The sequence below is a fragment of the Mytilus trossulus genome, chromosome 3 (assembly GCF_036588685.1).
Source record: "Mytilus trossulus isolate FHL-02 chromosome 3, PNRI_Mtr1.1.1.hap1, whole genome shotgun sequence".
Taxonomy (NCBI): Eukaryota; Metazoa; Mollusca; class Bivalvia; order Mytilida; family Mytilidae; genus Mytilus; species Mytilus trossulus.
This window is the reverse complement of record NC_086375.1, coordinates 52,319,534-52,339,667: the sequence shown is the minus strand read 5'-3', so window position 1 is coordinate 52,339,667 and position 20,134 is coordinate 52,319,534. Positions and strand designations below refer to the sequence as shown.

General features: G+C 32.7%; 1 protein-coding gene across 2 annotated transcripts; it reads left to right on the top strand.

Moving 5' to 3' along the window:
* The first annotated feature begins 942 nt into the window (after positions 1-942).
* LOC134711797 (uncharacterized) lies at positions 943-19,898 on the top strand. 2 transcript variants are annotated; one of them, XM_063572682.1, is made up of 7 exons: positions 943-1,106; positions 2,132-2,359; positions 5,083-5,127; positions 11,405-11,461; positions 14,935-15,030; positions 18,691-18,815; positions 19,576-19,898. In XM_063572682.1, the coding sequence occupies exons 1-7, from the start codon at positions 1,049-1,051 to the stop codon at positions 19,714-19,716; spliced, it is 750 nt and encodes a 249-aa protein (XP_063428752.1). In that variant the 5' UTR covers positions 943-1,048; the 3' UTR covers positions 19,717-19,898. The 2 variants fall into 2 exon arrangements, with proteins under 2 accessions (XP_063428752.1, XP_063428751.1); XM_063572681.1 differs by having other exon boundaries at positions 5,080-5,127.
* Positions 19,899-20,134: the final 236 nt, after the last annotated feature.

The following is a 20,134-nucleotide window of genomic DNA, read 5'->3' as shown; positions in this document are numbered from 1 at the left end:
AACGCATTAAATAAAAAGGAGAACAACGACACAACACCGAAACGCAACACACACAGAAACGGACCAAGCAACAGACAAAACACCACGAGAATAACAAATATAATATCAAAACCAAATACATGAATTTGGGATAGACAAGTACCGTGAAAACCAGGTGTACTTTTTTCAGTTTTTTTCTTAGAAGGCTTTAAAGGTAGGCTGAAAATTGGCATGTAGAAAGCTGAAACATGTACTTTTCAGGGTTTACCTGGTTTATGAATTACATAGGCCAATGCAATTTCAGCTTTTGAAATTCTGAAAATGTTTATTATAATAATACAATACCAGAAGACCCCGAAAGATCTTAAAAACAGAAAGAAGAAATCACATTAGCAGGTTTCCCCGAACGGAAAGCGACAGAACTGATGCAGTAAGAACTTCCTACCCAACTTATTACCGTAGCTGTGGTGTAGGCAAAACTTTTCGGATTTTTGATTCTACAATGCTATATAAACTTCATAATTTGTTTGGTTCGTCTATAAAAAAAAATGTACGAGCATCACTTTTGAATCTTTTTTAAAGGGAAACGTGCGTTTTGCGAACAAAATTTGAATCGCGGTATCTTTGATAAGTTTTACAATAACATACTAATGGCATTAATGACCTATAATTATTACTCTTTCTTAAGCGTTATTGTTTTTAGTATTTATGAACTGATTATGCATGGTTACCTTTCTATTTATTTCCGCTTATTTATTTTTATGTTGATTATTACTTTAGTAAAATCATTCGATGTATTTACCAAATGTTTATCTAACACCAATCAATTTTTGCTTATTTCATGGTATCCATTAAGCATTTAAGCATCGACAATAGATTCCAATTTCCTGTCATCACAATTGATTTCAATATCATCAGTATAAAACAAGATTTACATTTTAATAACAACATTACAATAATCACAAGGTGACCTTTTAATGCTTTTATATTTACTCAAATTAATGTTGATTTCGATATAAAAACTTTTGAAATGTGAGGTAATGCCTTTTTCCTTAAAAGTGGTTCAAAGATGTCGGACCTATCACAGATTGTAATTTTTGCCAAACTCATTGGCTTCATTCTTGGAGGTATGTAAATCTATTTGTCATTATATAGTCTACTTACTAATTTGCAGAACATGATAAACGCACATGTATGTCAAAAAATTATCTTATAACATTTTTCTTGCTAAGCGTTTATTGATACTATGAGAGGTAGATGCATTAGAGAAATATTCCAAATACGCATACAATCAAGTAAATAAAAGTATAATGGCCCCTGGAAATTGCCGGTTGGTTTTGACTGACGGCCATACACTAGAAGTGGTTACGAGCGTTGAATAATAGCAATTGAAGAAAATATCTAATTATTCAGAACATACGCAAGTATAACGCGTATATCTCATAAACATGACCATGCGAAATCAGTGCTCGACAAAACAAAAACTATCGATTTATTTCCCGTTCATCTAGATGATCTCCAAAATAATTTGGAGGTATCAAAATTAAACTTGTTTGACAATCACTGTTTTAGATAAGGAACATGGCACTTGCGATTTAATCAAACTATTTGAATATCTTATGCCGGAAGAACTGTTCTGTACCAACCCCCCTCTTCCACACTCCCCTCCCTAAAAAAGATTGATGAACAGACTAAATTTGTTTAATTTTCATTTATTATGACCGAAAATGTATGTAGTTGATGGTTAATGTTGAATAATAAAATTGAAATAATAAATGTTGTTGGTGGTTAAATTACGGGTTAAGCCCTTTCAAGATAGTTAAAACTTTCTTCGTATGTTCCTACACCACTATCCCCGGTTAAGAATAGGATTTAGAGCTAGGAAACATTATATCCCCGCCACATTCTGAATGATGTTAGGATCATGAAATTCAATGATTGTCGTTCGTTGTATTAAAGTTCGTTTCTGTATGTGTTGTATTTTACTGTTGTGGCGTTTTTCTCTTATATTTGATGTGTTTTCCTCAGTTTTAGTTTGTAGCCCTGATTTGTTTTTATCCTAAATTAATTTGTGTATTTCGGCAGCCGTATACTAATGTGTAGAAATCTTTAATATATAAACTCTTTAGCCTTATTTATATTATATTTTCAGATCCGGTATTATTCACTGTAAATAGTATACTGGATGACTTCTACTCTACTGACAATGTTTTGGCTTCAGTCAACACCTTAACATCAATAGACTGTGTAAGACAATGTTCACAATACACATCGTGTCATTCAATGTTTTACTCATCATCAGATCAATCCTGTCTACTCAACTCAGTCAGATATACATCGGGAGGTATAAGTAAACCGGGAGTTAGGTACTACGAAAAAGGTTAGTTATTGACAACATTTTAACGTTGCGTTTCCGTTGTGTCGTTTGTTTTCTCTTATATTTGAGTATGAATTTACATTACTATAAGACGTGTCACGGCACTTTTCTATCCCAAATTCATGTATTTGGTTTTCATATTATATTTGTTATTCTTATCGGATTTTGTCTAACAATAAGTCCGTATCTGTGTGTGCTACAATTTAATGTTTTCTCCTCTTATGTTTCATTCGTTTCCCTCAGTTTTAGTTTGTTACCCCGATTTTGTTTTTTGTCCATAGATTTACGAGTTTTAAACCGCGGTATACAACTGTTAGTTTTATTTATTGACCAAGTACACATAATGTTCTAGACACGTTATACGATGGGCGAGGACATTAATAACTATAAGAGTACGATGTGCCAATATCATATAGTAAGACAGTAAGATATAAAAGCCCCGGTATGCTAAAATATGAAGTTAATAAGACAATTAATAACAAACGAAAAAAATATAAAACAGTAAGAAATAAGTTAAACAACAAATATACGAAGAAAATTATAAAAGGAAAGTTCATAGACAAATGGCAAAAACACAAGATGAAAAAATCAATTAAGTGGATAACATCTGTCATATACTTGACCTGATACAGGCATTTTATTTGTAGAAAATGATGAATGAAGAAAAAAAAACCAGGTGTTTTTGAAAAGATAATTAAATTACCGTCAATAAAACAAAGTTGTTAACATTTATTTTCAAAGATCATAATCAATTGTCGAATCTTGAATACATAGCAATGCACACGATCATTCTAACTGTTTAGAATACTTAATGTTTTTTGACATAACGTCTAGCATTAAAACATTTGAATAATTGGAGCTGGTACATTCAATCAATTTTCATTTACTTTGAGTTATTTGCTTTACTGATTGTTGTAAAGGATCCAAGATATTCAGTGTCATGTTTCAAATTGTTTGAGACGACATGTCTACCATCAACCCAATCTGATTAAAAGTTATCAAAGGTACCAGACGCTCCGATCAAAATAGTTATAAAGCAAAACAAGTACAAATTTTGCTAACTAGGATCTGATATTTTATCAGAACAGAGTCTAAAACGGCTCTTTCATAAATGTATTATAATACCGTATATAACACGGTGCAGCGATACTGATATAAGTTAGTAGTATACATGTACGAACAAGATGTTTCTGTGAATTTACTCGCAGGTACACAAGGAAGCTATTAAACCAAGAGTTCCAAATGGTGAAGTTGAAATCATCCCTTTGTAAATTTTACGGACGCCATCACGAGTTGGTTTTCCGCTATGGAATAACCGTTACACAAATTATATCGGATATGTTCCTTACGTCGTAACTACTACCCCTTCCCTTTCATGAATGTGACCTACCGAATTAGACTATTTACCGGATTTGTATTCACATAAGCAACACGACGGGTGCCACATGTGGAGCAGGATCTGCTTACCCTTCCGGAGCACCTGAGATCACCCCCAGTTTTTGGTGGGGTTTGTGGGGTTTATTCTTTAGTTTTCTATGTTGTGTCATATGTACTATTGTTTTTCTGTTTGTCTTTGTCTTTTTTAGCCATGGCGTTGTCAGTTTGTTTTAGATTAATGAGTTTGACTGTCCCTTTGGTATCTTTCGTCCCTCTTTTAAACTTTAATTTAAAACTCAATTAAATCATGCACCTCATAAAGCAAAACAAAACTCATTATAGTATTGGCGCATAATATGCGCAGTTATACATTCCAAAATGTCATAAAGTAGTTGTTCGTTTTTAAAATTACTAGTATGAATCAAATCATTTCGAGTTGAATGAACGTTATTTAGTTCTTTTGAAAACCTCAAAAGAATTGATACTGTGTTTGCGTTTCAATTGTGTATTATAACTTTTACAGCAGTTGACAGTGATGGTATTTCATTGTCATTTTGCCACAGTCATTTCTACCTATATGTACGTGACTTGCGTTTTTGACGGATAACCGAACGTATTTCGTATAATTACGCGGATAGTATCGAATAAAAAATTGCATTCCTTCTCACTTGTTACATAGTAATTTCATCAAGAGAAATAATATGAAAATTTTTCTAGTGAGATATATATATAGAATAACCAGACATTGTTTCGAAATATTATTTGTACAAGGCTTAGAAACAGGTAGAAAGCGAGGCTGTGTCGAGCATTTCTACCTGTTTCGAGCCGAGTACAAATAACAGATTGATATTTCGAGAGAATGTATGGTTATTCTTTATATACTGCAACTCTTAAAACTGCTCTAAATGAAGTATCTTAATTTGAAGCGGTAGACGTTAAATTTCCGCGAACATGTATGTTTTATTGACGTCATAAATAAAACTCTACGGAAACACATTGTCAACGTCATAAACAAGGTGATATACGGTCAGGTGATATACGGTCAGTGACTGTATATCACATATTAATATATGGTAAATGCAATTTGACTGCTCAAATAGCAAAGCCGCAGTATATATATATATAATGTGTTTCCGTAGAGTTGTACTCCCGTACTTTGATTATATTTTCTCACATTTATTCTTCTTTATTTCAGTTTCTGAGTTCAGTATTTTTGTGTTTTTACTTTTTCTTCAAGTTGATGACGTTTTAATCGATTTTTCCCTTAAACTTGTCTTTAAAATAAAAACCATTTAGATGTTATACACGACTAACTACTATAATCATTATATATATTTCTACTTTAGCAGGGTCTACTGTTCAAGCAATAGATTCTGCACAAACTACAGTGCCAGGTAAGTTATAATTAACACTCTTATTTCCTGTAGTTCGCAACGGAATTATGTAAGAGGTGACTATATCTAAGAATATGGAAGGGCAAGATTGACTTATAGCCTATTATATTTTCACAATTCCGTTTCATTGTCATTACGTATACTGTGTATTAAAACACATAGAGTTGTCTTATAGTAACACGCACAACATGGAACTATATTGTAATTAAAATACTGTGTCTGAAACACTTTCCTTCAACTACCTACACAAGTTTCCTGACTTGGTACAGGACTTTTTATGAAAAAATTATGTGTTAAATATAATATCAAAATGACATCATTACATAAAACTCTTGTCAGAACTGAAGCACTGAATACTGTTCGTGAGTTGATGAAACCCTCTTAAATTAATATCTTCCGACCGCACATGACCGAGAAACATAAAAGTAGCCACGAGGTTTCAATACCCAAAGCTTCGAAGACGCTATGATCTAACATTTGTATACCTGACATCCTGCTGTGCGTAATTTGAAGTTTACATACTATACAGCAAATGCTTAAGTTTCAAAAAAATGAAAGGTTTCTCTGATGTATGATCACATATGAGAGAAAGATCACTACTTATTATTATGTAAGTATGCGTAAGGTCATTACTATATCTAAAATATTCCGAGGTTAAATTAGCCGCATTTCAACTCCAGGACCTTACAATGGATTTAAACAAAGCTGTTTCTATTGATAACAGACCTGTTCCTGTACCGTTATTAATCACTGTTTATATCCAATCTCAGTCAAGACCCGTATGCATTACATTTAATTGATAAAAGCAACAACACTTATCGTTAAATAATCAAGATGTTTTTGAATATGGCCTATATATGAACAACTATAACTGTCCTTTCCTAGATTGAGATATTTCAGTTTTAGACTTAAAACTCTACTCCTTTTTTTACAGTGATGCTCCGTTGGTACTATCGTTATATATATATTATAAATTGTTAGTTATGCCCGTGTCTGTTGTGACATTTTGAATTTTAATGAACGCAATCTAGTATGTATTCCGGGTAATTTATAAAGTCAATAATTTCGTTACCACTAATCACTTTAAACCTTTATAAATATGGATAAAAAGATTTGGCTTTGAAATTTTGTTGTTCTTATAGAAAACGTATTTTAAGCGGAATAGCATTTCCTAAATTTTACTGACATGTTGTTTCCCCCGATCCCTATAATTTAGCTTCGATCCGGTTTAACTTATCGTTCCTTCGAACAAACTTATTCGAAAAGGTTACAATTCAGCAGTCTAATTATATCTCTAAATATCGTTTTATCGATATTAATATTGATTTTATTATCAGTAAATTAAAATTAAAAACTAAATATTGTTCTTATATCTATATGCACATTCGTGGCTCTACAATCTTTTGATACCTGTAGTTTGACATTGCGCACGGTCATGTTTTTCGCTAACTGTTAATGGCGTCTTTACTAAATCCATTGGATGTTTGATGTGTGCTCATTAATGTTTTAGTCTAAAATGCATCAATCAATTAATGAAGTTTATGCACATAGACTTTTGTTCTGGGATTTTGGGTCCATGCCATTAATATTCCTAAGTAAAATCCTCCATGTCTTTGATTGAAAAAGATCAGTTTGCAATGAAAGAAATGTATATTGTACAAATATGTTATTTGTTTTGGGGATGAATAAGTTCCCTGCCATATTTCGAACACATTCCTTTATTTGTAAACATTACAATATTTGTGATAGTGACAAAAGTAAACTTGATATTAATTTAGCAGGACTAAAATTTCACATCGAAAACCCTAAAGGTACTAATAATGGCTCAATCATATATATACAATATATATCATATTTTCCCTCCGGTTTATATGATCCGTTCATCCTATATTGACTCTTAACATCTAAAAATGAGGGTAAATTATATTGAGCTGTTTTTAGACCCTTCTACAACGAAATTTGGTTTGTCTCAAAACAGCACAAACAACATTTTTCAAAAGACCAAAAATCCCAGTATTTTTATTATATAATTATTTTTCGTACGTTAATAATTATATAATTATATAATAAAAATACTGGGATTCGGAAACAGGAAAATTTATATAAATCCGTCTTCATTACCACTACGTACAATTAGGTGCAGACCTAGTATTAAATGAAAACGGGCGGACAAAGTTAAAGCGGTGTTTACTCCTGCGCTGTATGTAAACAATGCGTTAAATCTAAACCAAAGTAAACAGGTTACTTTCGCGTTCACTTCCCCGTCAACGTGAAAACGACACGTCTGCTAATCTTGTATGTAAACGGGTGGTTCCTTTTGTATTTACTTCCACGTTACCGTGAAGCAAAGGACGCGTCTTTTATTTTTATAAAAATTAAACGCGCGTTATTTTCAAGTGCACGTAAAAGTTCACTTGTTCAACTTGTAGTCAACAACCGTTTATTGCTGACTAAATAGGCACAGATTAAATTTCAATTTTTACCGCGTTAACGTAATTTAAGTACACGCTCGTTTTCCAATAAACGCGAAAATTGAATTCAACTAACGAAATATTTGCACGCGTAGTTGAAGTTCGTTAAATTTGTGTAATGCTTGGTTAGCGCTAAACTGTACTTGGTCATTTTCTTCTGAAAATGCATGTACCAACTCAAGAAGTGACTGTTGTTTTACTCTTTCCATTTGCTAATGATGTTGTTTTTTTGTCAGTCTTTTATTGACTTTTTAAAACTTACTAAGAGATTTAAATGTATTTTTTCATACTTTTATACTAATTTGGTTACAATCATCAATACAGAATCCAATTTTTGTTTGTTTGACTTTTATCTTAAGACAAACCCGTCTACTGTCATTAACAATAGCTGTAAAACAAAATATGATTTTTTATAAGAATGTTATTTTTAAAGTTTATCTGCGAATATTAGATAGTTGGAAACTTTCACAAAAATCAGGTGCCTCGATGGCCAAGTGGTCTAAGTAGTTCTTCTGTTTTTCAACACCGAGGTTGTAAGTTCGAACCCCGCTTTCGAGTTGCGCTCGACATCAATCTTAATTGATTAGGATTGTCAGGCTTCCTATCGAAGGTTCGGGTGATCTTCCCTAGTCACTCCGGCTTCCCTCACTAATGAAATCTGGCCGCCACAAAAAAGCTCAAAAGTGGAACTTACAAGTGGTTTTAAACACCAACAATCAATCACAAACGATCAGTAATATAAGATATACAAATAATTTGTGTAAACTTAAAAGAGAGATAATAGTTATCAAAAGTACCAGAATTATAATTTGATACTTCAGACACGCGTTTCGTCTACATAACTAAAGACTCATCAGTAAAACATGTATAACCAAAAATAATCCACAAGACAAGATTTTGAAATCAGTGGACACAACCCAAATCTTTGGTCGACTCCTTTTCAAGGTTATTGCCCTAATACTCCCTGTAGTGATATGTACCACCTTAAATAAATCATTATGGCCTTAATCCTCATTTATCTCATTATTGGAATTATTGCCCTATTATGATAATTTATAATATGTTTGCGTTTTTACTTATTATCTTGAAAACTATAATTAATGATAGAACATTCTTTAAAAAAGAAAAACAATGTTCACCAGGATCAGATCTACAAAAATGTCATTATGACTAAAATGATCCGTTAACTGTTGCTATATTTATTCCCCGTAAATGATTAATTTTATATACCTTCAAACTTTAACCAAATGTTCCTTATGGTACCGGTATATAGTTTATAAATTGTATCCAAAGTTATTATCCATTAACCAACTTGGTGGCCATGACAAAAAATAGATCATAGTGGTCAAATGCAGTTTTTTGCATATATCTCAAAAACTAAAGCTTTAAGAGCAAATCTAATATGGGGGTAAAAGTTTACAATTAGTCAAGATCTTTCAGCCCTGTTGGGTTTCTGCCCCTAAATTAGTAGTTTTAAGGATATTTTGCAGTTGTTTTCAAAATTTTCTCGCCTGAAACTACTGGGCAAAATACCCTCAAGATATTAATATATGTTCCATAGGGTATCTAGGCTTTTAATTGTATCCAACGAGTTACATAAACAGCAGTAATGTTCAGCAACGTAAGATCTTCAACAACAAACAATATGGCCAAAATTGTAATTTGACCCCATAAGGTAGCACTACAGTCCATTGTATATTTCAAAATACAAATGAAAATCATTTTTTATAGTGAGTTGGTCCTCAATGCTCTTCAACTTCGTACTTTATTTGGCCTTTTTACCTTTTTTGGATTCGAGCGTCACTGATGAGTCTTTTGTAGACGAAACTCGTGTATATACCTAATTTAGTCCTGATATCTATGATGAGTTTATTTATATGGGTTCCAAGGGGGAACTTTAGTTTTTATGTCATTTCTCAGAACAATTTGTCATGAGAATAGTTAGCAAAAAAGGAAAATAGAAATTTCATGTGTACTCCTTCTGGTTTGACCTTGAAATATGTGATTAAAAGGAGTATTTTCTACAATATCGTGTCCCACTTTTTGGATAATGTGTTTCTAAGTAAGTTTATAGGTGTCAAAAGATGAAAGGTGAAATGAGGTTTGGCACACAGCAGATAAATCAACATATCTTTTACTGAAGGCATACCTAAAAAAATCTGAGACAACGTTTTGTATATAGTGTATGGTTGTTTAAAGTGATGAACACAATGTTTTACTATCCTTTGAGATTAATCATACCAAAAATAAGTTTATCTACAGATAAAAGAGAATTAATATCTCAGCTTTATCATAAGTTAAAGATTTTAAAAATCCATAAAGTAGTTTGGGAGAAATTAATCTTTAAAAACAATTGGATGGAGTCAGAAAATTCTGACTTTAGTGCTACCTTAATGAGTTATTGCCAGTTTAAGACAATTTTACACAATGTGTTCAAGTTTGCTAACATTTAAAAATATTCTGTTCTGAAACTGTTGTACATAATACTTCTAACCCTTAAATGTATGTTTTTTAGTTTATGAATTGTATCCGAATGTTTTATCTTTCAACAAACATGGCTGCTCTGGCTACAAATTAAACAGAGCTTATACATTCATCGAAAAAGACAAATAACACAATCGTCATGATAGTTTTCATGTATACATTTTATGTACTGGCGTTGTTTGTTATGTATCTTTCATTCATTTGTCGTTGATAATTAATAACCAGTATCGTGCGACTTTTCTTAAACCTTTATTGTGTACTCAATTTTTTACCATGTTTTATGGCGCGGTTCAGTTGTAAAACTTGTTATTACGCTATTGTGCTATTGTATTTTTTTAATTTTTTTTGTACTTTATGTTTTCTTATATGTTTTATCTATATGCCATTTCCCTTTTCTAAGTTAACATACTTTATATTGGGTGAGATATTTATAAAAAAAATGTTGGCTACTGTATCCACTTTTTTTGTCATTTTGCCTAATATGTCTGGGTTTTTTTTTATCTAACATAACTCTGTTGTCTTTATTCAGATAGTATATATTTCCGAAGATTTTTTTTAGTTTCGGGACCTATAATCACCATTGAGTGTTTTAACGTCTGGCGTACTAAATTATAATCCTGGTAACTTTGACAACTATTTACACCACTGGGTCGATGCCACTGCTGGTGGACGTTTCGTGCCCGAGGGTATCACCAGCCCAGTAGTCAACACTTCGGTGTTGACATGAATATCAATAATGTGGTCATTTTTTATAAATTGTTTACAAAACTTTGAACTTTTTGAAAAACTAAGGATTTTCTTATTCCAGGCATAGATTACCTTAGCCGTATTTGGCACAACTTTTTGGAAATTTGGATCATCACTGCTCTCCCACTTTGTACTTGTTTGGTTTTATAAATATTTTGGATTTGAGCGTCCCTGATGAGTCTTGTGTAGACGAAACGCGCGTCTGGCGTACTAAATTATAATCCTGGTACCTTTGATAACTATAAAAACTTTTGCTCGATTCACATTTTGTCAGGATTATCATTTTAAAAGCTTTAAAAACATTTGCAATATAATACACTGTTTTTTTTTAATATAAAACCTACAGTTATCATAATATTGAGAACCAATTCACAGGATAAAAAAAACCCAACACGCATACTATTAACATAACTAGGGGAGTATCGAACAATGCGATAATGAAATATAGTGTACAGCAAGACATGGTTGTATATGCTTTATCATACAGATTTGACCAACAAAAAATAAAATGTTGTCCTTTTCACAATTGATCGAATGTGATATATACTTTGAAGATTTATTTTATTTACTTTCAGGACAAACAATTACAAACCAAATAACAACAATGATCCCTGGCGTAACTCCTACTGCAGGTACTGAAGTAAAGTTTGTACTTAGTGTACATTTTGTTTTGGTTCTCATGGCCGGAATGGCTATTCTTGCCGTCTTTTGTCGTTCGTTTTCCTTTAACATTTACCACTACAGTTGCTGGGTGCAGACCTAGATTTAGATGAAAACGGGCGGACAAAGTTAATGCCAAGTTTACTCGTGTGCTTTATTTTAACGGTGCATTAAATCTAAAAAGTTAATGGATATAAAGAGTACACATGAGTCTACTTGATCATTTACTTCCTCGTCAACACGAAAACGGCTTGGCATGTCTTCTAATTTTGTGAAGAGTAAACGGACTTTTGCTTTCGCGTTTACTTCCGCGTTACCGTGAAAAAAGGGAGCGTCTTCTGTTTTTATAAAATTTAAACGTGCGTTTTTTTTCAAGTGCACGTAAAAATACACTTGTGCAATTTGTAGTAAACAATCGTTTATTGATGACTGAACGGGCACAGAGTAAACGTGCATTATAAATTTTCAGTTTTACCGCGTTAACGTAATTAAAGTACACGCTCGTGTTCTAATAAATGGGAAAATTGAATTCAACTAACGAAATATGTGCACGCGTATATAGTTAAAGTTCGTTAAATTTGTGAAATGCTTGGTTATAACCCTATAGTTCTTGGGTCATTTTCTTCTGAAAATGCATGTACCAAGTCAAGAAATAACTGTTGTGTTACTCGTTCTATTGTTGATGACGTTTTTTCATCAGTCTTTATTTACTTTTTTTTATTTACCAGAAGGTTTGAACGTATTTTTGTCATACTTGAATTCTAATTTGGTTACAATCATCAATACAGAATCTAATTTAAAATGTGACTGATGACCTCGTCTACCAACAAACATGGCCGAACACGTAAGTAGAACACATGGGGTAAAATGTGTTTTTTTTTGTCTTCTATTTTGAAACCTCTTTAGATACTGGAAATTAGACAGAGGCTAAAATGTTAGGAGTGGTGAAATAGTATACCTTTTGATTATTGACATAAAAAATGTCAGTTTATAGTTTATCAGTGTTCTGTATTATTTGTGATTTTACTTTCTTATAATAGTTATTGCCTTGAAACGACAAGTTTTAGTGTTTCTCCATTTTCTTTATATTTTGAAATAAATATTAGATAGACGGCAACTGTCACAAACAGTCAGGGACCTCGATGGCCAAGTGGGTTAAGTAGTTCTACTACTGTCGACCCCGATCATGCGGTTGCACTTGACTTTAATCTTAATTGAATAGGATTTTCAGGCTTCATATCAAAGGTCCAGATGATTTTCTCCTGTCAGTCAGGCTGCTTTCACTAATGAAAACTGGCCTTCACGACAAATGAGGGGGAGGACAGGGGTAAGGGAGACAGGGAGAAAGGGGGTAGGAGAAAGGAGAGGAAGGCTGGGAGAAAGGAGAAAAATTAGGAGAAAAAAATAAAATATGAAAAAATAAAATATCTCTTTTTTCCGGTAAATTAAAAATAATAAAATAAGGAGAAGAGGGGTGCGGGAAGAGAGAAGGTTACCCCCCTGTCCTCCCCCTCACAAATATATCAAAAGTTGAACTTAAAAATGGTTTGAAACAGAATCAATCACAAACGATCGGTATTATAATATATATAAAAATAAGTCACGATAACCAAAATCCTGTCACAACCTTGGTGACCTTCTGATGACCCCAGTTTTCCCAGTTTTTGAAATGTTTGCTTTTAATGCTTAAAGTTTTATATATAGATTGAATTTATGAATACAATAAATGATCAGAAAGACACGGTCCACAAACATGACAAATGCCCCAAATCGTTTAAGGGTGAAATAATCGAATATAAATGCCCAACCCATGGTTAAATGAAAATAAATCTACGGCTGCCATGAATATTTCGATACTAATGGGACAATTCGGTTATTTTGTTAACCGTAAAAGCCTTATATATACGATACTGTTTTGGCTGTTCCGTTTTACCAAATTTTGATTAGATAACTAATATTATATATTTCATTTTTTTTAATCGCATTTTTTAATCATATATTTTCCTTCAATGTAATTTGATTTGTTATGATGCTAACAAGAAGTATTAAAACGCCTGGTACTTACATTTTTTGATTACGGAAACATATTTGTAATGTTACCTTGTTTTGTTGCCATGCCAAGACAAGTACCATGAATAATAAATTGAAATGGCTTGATTTGTATATTTTGCTATAGAGTCAAATATGTTGTATCTGAATCTTAGCCTTCGTAAACTGGGGATTTTGATGTCGAAAATTGAGAATATCTGGCAGTTTTAATAAGTTGGCCGTTTTTTGTGTATTACTGCGTTTGAGCTGAAGGTAGATAAATCGTGATCATACTGGTTGACGATAATAGGTTGTCATATAAGAATATTCGATCTACTATTGAAGGCATTGTCCTGTGGTGTTGATTCTCTTCCTTATATTAGTTTTACACATAATGTAGGGAAAAAAATAGTAAGAGAGGCTTATTCTCATTTCGCCTTAATAATATTTAATTAAGGTGGTACCTACTGTAACACTACAGGGAGATAACTCTGTAAAATCAGCTAAACGTTTTAATTACATTGTGTTGTAAAGGGAATATCAAACTTCTCAATGATCAAAATTGGTGTTTGTCAAACTGCTATATTATATAATAACCAGTGTAATTTCTCTGACAAAACGGTTGGTTGAAAGTTTTTGAAATTTTTATATTTTTGTTAAAAGGTCAAAGTTACTACTTTGACAAAATGTTATGAAAATTAAACGAGTCAAATTAACTTAAGTAAAAGTGTTGGGTACCACCTTAATGACCAAAATTGGTCAAAAATACAAGATTTTCAAATTTGTCGACACAACCGAAATCACTAGCCAACTCATATCAAAGTTATTGGCCTTGGATTGTGACCAATATATTACATTCTGGAGTTGTTTATGATCTTAAAAAACGTAAACAATTAAAATTGATAAGATAAACAGGATCTTTAAATAAGCCATCAGGGCCTTAATCCTTTTTTATATCATTCACCGTGTAGAACGCCATATGCGGGGTGTCGGCTATGTTTGACACGGGGTGGCAATTTGTTTTCTCAGTTTGCTTGCAGGAGATAGATTGTGTGCTAGTTCCTTCCATACAGTACATTATATCGTACTAAGAATTCTAAATAAAGAAATGTTGATACTTGAACTTACTTTGACAGTTTTTCTTCGCTTCCAAAACGCCACCCCGTGTCAAACAGAGCTGACACCCCGCATGTGGCGTTATATACAGTTTCATTGTGGCATAGGATTTAACCTGTAATGATAACCACTGAACAGCAAACTCCTGACTATAATTGTTTTAATAACTTGTTATTCTCTACTGTTTTTACATATTGTTTGAGAGTTAATAACACTTACTAACCCTGTTCAATTAGGTTTTGTTTAAGAATAAAGTTTAATATTGTACGTCGTTAGTCATCATATCTTTATTTATTTTCAGCATTGTCGTGTCTTATCAAGTCATGCCAAAATCATGGCAACTGTGTTAACGATATATGTCAATGTACACCGAACCATGCTGGAGATTATTGTCAGAGTAAGTATCGTGGCGACTGTGTTTACGATATATGTCAATGTACACCGAACTATGCTGGTGATTATTGTCAGAGTAAGTATCATGACGACTGTGTTAACGATATATGTCAATGTACACCGAACTATGCTAGAGATTATTGTCAGAGTAAGTATCATGGCGACTGTGTTAAAAATATATGTCAATGTACACCGAACCATGCTGGAGATTATTGTCAGAGTAAGTATCATGGCGACTGTGTTAACGATATATGTCAATGTACACCGAACTATGCTGGAGATTATTGTCAGAGTAAGTATCATGGCGACTGTGTTAACGATATTTGTCAATGTACACCGAACTATGCTGGAGATTATTGTCAGAGTAAGTATCATGGCGACTGTGTTAACGATATATGTCAATGTACACCGAACTATGCTGGAGATTATTGTCAGAGTAAGTATCATGGCGACTGTGTTAACGATATATGTCAATGTACACCGAACTATGCTGGAAATTATTGTCAGAGTAAGTATCATGGTGACTGTGTTAACGATATATGTCAATGTACACCGAACTATGCTGGAGATTATTGTCAGAGTAAGTATCATGGCGACTGTGTTAACGATATTTGTCAATGTACACCGAACTATGCTGGAGATTATTGTCAGAGTAAGTATCATGGCGACTGTGTTAACGATATATGTCAATGTACACCGAACTATGCTGGAGATTATTGTCAGAGTAAGTATCATGGCGACTGTGTTAACGATATATGTCAATGTACACCGAACTATGCTGGAAATTATTGTCAGAGTAAGTATCATGGCAACTGTGTTAACGATATATGTCAATGTACACCGAACTATGCTGGAGATTATTGTCAGAGTAAGTATCATGGCGACTGTGTTAACGAGATATGTCAATGTACACCGAACTATGTTGGAGATTATTGTCGGAGTAAGTATCATGGCGACTGTGTTAACGATATATGTCAATGTACAACGAACCATGCTGGAGATTATTGTCAGAGTAAGTATCATGGCGACTGTGTTAACGATATATGTCAATGTACACCGAATTATGCTAGAGATCATTGTCAGAGTAAGTATCATGGCGACTGTGTAAACGATATATGTCAATGTACACCGAACTATGCTGGAGATTATTGTCAGAGTAAGTATCATGGCGACTGTGTTAACGATATATGTCAATGCACACCGAACTATGCTGGAGAGTATTGTCAGAGTAAGTATCATGGCGACTGTGTTAACGATATATGTCAATGTACACCGAATTATGCTAGAGATTATTGTCAGAGTAAGTATCATGGCGACTGTGTTAACGATATATGCCAATGTACACCGAACTATGCTAGAGATTATTGTCAGAGTAAGTATAATGGCGGCTGTGTTAACGATATATGTCAATGTACACCGAACCATGCTGGAGATTATTTTCAGAGTAAGTATCATGGCAACTGTGTTAACAATATATGTCAATGTACACCGAACTATGCTGGAGATTATTGTCAGAGTAAGTATCATGGCGACTGTGTTAACGATATATGTCAATGCACACCGAACTATGCTTGAGATTATTGTCAGAGTAAGTATCATGGGTACTGTGTTAACGATATATGTCAATGTACACCGAACTATGCTAGAGATTATTGTCAGAGTAAGTATCATATCGACTGTGTTAACAATATATGTCAATGTACACCGAACTATGCTGGAGATTATTGTCAGAGTAAGTATCATGGCGACTGTGTTAACGATATATGTCAATGTACAACGAACTATGCTGGAGATTATTGTCAGAGTAAGTATCATGGCGACTGTGTTAACGATATATGTCAATGTACACCGAACTAAGCTGGAGATTATTGTCCGAGTAAGTATCATGGCAACTGTGTTAACGATATATGTCAATGTACACCGAACTATGCTGGAGATTATTGTCAGAGTAAGTATAATGGCGACTGTGTTAACAATATATGTCAATGTACACCTAACTATGCTGGAGATTATTGTCAGAGTAAGTATCATGGCGACTGTGTTAACGATATACGTCAATGTACACCGAACTATGCTGGAGATTATTGTCAGAGTAAGTATCATGGCGACCTTGTTAACGATAAATGTCACTGTACTCCGAACTATGCTAGAGATTATTGCATGTCAGAGTAAGTATCATGGCGGCTGTGTTAACGATATATGTCAATGCACACCGAATAAGAAGGTGTAGAAAAGGTGAAATCAAATAAATGATATGATTACACATAACAAATTACTTTACAACTTTTGTATAATCTTGCATAGCGAATCGTTTGTTATGTCCCCGTATAGACCGTACTAAATATATTCATAAAATACTTGTGACTTGACGTGTAGCGTGACACAATCAATCGGTAATGCATTGAGATGATTTATTTTTTTTGCACCAAATTTTATCTCAGTTATTGTGTTTTAAACTCATAAATTCAATTTAAATAACTTTATCTGTTAACATTTGCATGCTATTCCCTTATAAAATTAACTGATCTGTTTGTTTTTTCCATTTGTTTTATATTGTTTGTACATTTCATTTTTTTTTTCTATATTTTCAGTCATGTTGTATAGTATTAGCCTTTAAAAGATTTCAGGTCTTTTTAGATTGCCATAAAAAAACGTCAAATTTTAAAATGTCTTAATTGCATAGGCAACTATTTTAGAAAATGTGTTAAAATTTTTGTTTTTCAAGAAAATGCCTATATATAGAAAATGCCTGTACATAAACATGTATTTTTAATTCATAAATAAAATAAAAGGTATATCGTGTTTGTTATTATAAGACTCGTAGTGAGTTGAATATCCAATTTTCATTTGCATTCGAGTGAGAATAATTTAAGATATGCGTTATACTTATTTGTTTTTATATACGTTTTACGGGCATATTTTTTTGCGCCAAAAATGAACTCATTTAGGCCAATGGTACTTCTGCGCCACTTCATTTCAAAGACTCAAAGTATCCTTTGCGCCTATTGAAAAATCATCTTATTGCTTTCTGTCATCGTCCATTGTGAAATAGGGTCGGTCCATTGTGATTTTAGTCAATTATTTGAATACAAGCAAGGAACAGGGAAATTTTCATTTATTTCTCCGAATTTGATATCGTCATATACTTATGAATCCGGTATTTTGAACATCCATATTGATACTTTTATAAATGTAATGGTTTGACTAGTGCAACACTCAATATGCGTCGATCTTATTTCAAATTTTAGGGAATAATCCAGGTATGTGTCATAATAATGTGTGGTAAACTATGACGACTCAACGCTTTTTTACCAATACATGTATACATTATATTATATTTGGACGAGGAATACAAAGTTTACTAGTGTTTGCGATCAATATTAGGTTATAACGAGATACAGGAACCCAGAAAAGACATTTCTTTACCAAAGCATCATGACGAAAAGCATCACATGGTCTACATGTATATACACCTTGCATCATTCTATTAAATGACCGGACGAAAATTCCAATGCTAGTGTTTATAACGTTACATATAAGTGTTAACAATAAACCGTTGTTCATTTAAAAAAAATATAAATATAAAGTAAAAGGTTTCCGTAATTTATACACCATCATAAATGTTACTAAATTTATCGTATATATATACATTTATTGTTTACAGAAGCGTATTCATTTAGTGGATGTTACTGGGGACATTTCTCCGTTGAACTTAACTTCCCTTCCATCACTCCACTGATTTGTGTGGACGCATGCATCAAAGAGTCTTATGAATACGCTGCACTTCGGGTAATGAGTACTGTGATTTGATATACTTATCTATTTGCATGCCTGTATATATAGCATTTTTGTATATAAATGGGAAAACGTTTAAACAAACCGTCTTAATATAAGTTTTCTTTGAAAATTCGTAAATGCAAAAACATTATCTGTTCATCTGGTTTCTATATGACTTGGATACGTTTCAAACTTAAAAATCGATTGAAATTGCTCGGAAAGACATGCATAAACCTAAACCAGTTTTACTTTACTATATGGTTTGCAAAATTTTCGTCCTCAATTTGAGGTTGAAATACTTTATCAGTTTTGTAGATTTAATATAAATAATTGGAATTTCCAATCAATGGTGTTAATTAAAAAAAAAATGATTTTGTAAAATTGTGCTAAAATATTTGATATGTCTTACTTTCAGAATTATATGAATACTGTGCATTCGACGTACGTAAATTGTTGCATAAATGTTCAAATAATTGCAAAAATATGCATATAGCTTTAAAACTGTGAACTTAAAAGAAATCATTGCAAAATTATGCAATTAAATTTAAAACTGTAAACGTGACTTGGATCTTGGCAGAAATATGAAAATAAATATAAAATTGTGTACGTGGATTAAGTAATACAAGAATAAGGAAAGTAATTGTATATGATTGTAGAATTATGAAAGTAGTTGTATATGATTTTAGAATTATTAGAGTAATTGTAAAACTGTGCACATGAATTTTAAAAATTTGTGCAGAATATATTGATCTTTCGGTTTTTAATATTTTAGATTGGTCACGAGTGTACGTGTGGATCGGATATATCTGGCTTTTTGCAGGATTCAGTGAATGGATGTAACGTCGCCTGTAATGGTGACAATGCTTATATTTGTGGAGGAGCACAAGCATTGTCTATATACCATATAGTATGAACACATACATGTAAAAATGTTGTGGATCAATAGCAATGTCTGTGTACCATAAAGTATGGACATATATTGATGAATATAAAGATTTAGCTAGATTTGTTCACAATATTTTTATTAGGTACCTGTACTATTGGTTATTGTATTGCTTTAAATTTTGATTGAAGTTATATATGGACTTCATTGTATATTACAATGTACTAGTTAGCCGCTTGTACTATTGACAGATATCACTTTTGTCTATCATTGGTAAAAGTATAGAACGTTGTGTTATAATAAAAATATAATATGATAGCAAGTGCAAAGTCAGGTTTCATGCCTTGAACATTTTGTACACGTAACAGATTTATTTGGCAAAGCTCTTGACCCAGAAAAAAAGAGATTCGTGTGGTCTTTTTTTTATGTATATAAGTTGTGCTTTCGA

What these genes read in the sequence shown, in the direction of transcription:
- LOC134711797 (XM_063572681.1), top strand. Translation starts at nt 1,049, where the DNA reads ATGTCGGACCTATCACAGATTGTAATTTTTGCCAAACTCATTGGCTTC. An exon ending in TGCACAAACTACAGTGCCAG is followed by an intron (nt 5,128 to 11,404) that starts GTAAGTTATAAT and finishes ATTTACTTTCAG; the next exon opens with GACAAACAATTACAAACCAA. An exon ending in ATGAATACGCTGCACTTCGG is followed by an intron (nt 18,816 to 19,575) that starts GTAATGAGTACT and finishes TTAATATTTTAG; the next exon opens with ATTGGTCACGAGTGTACGTG.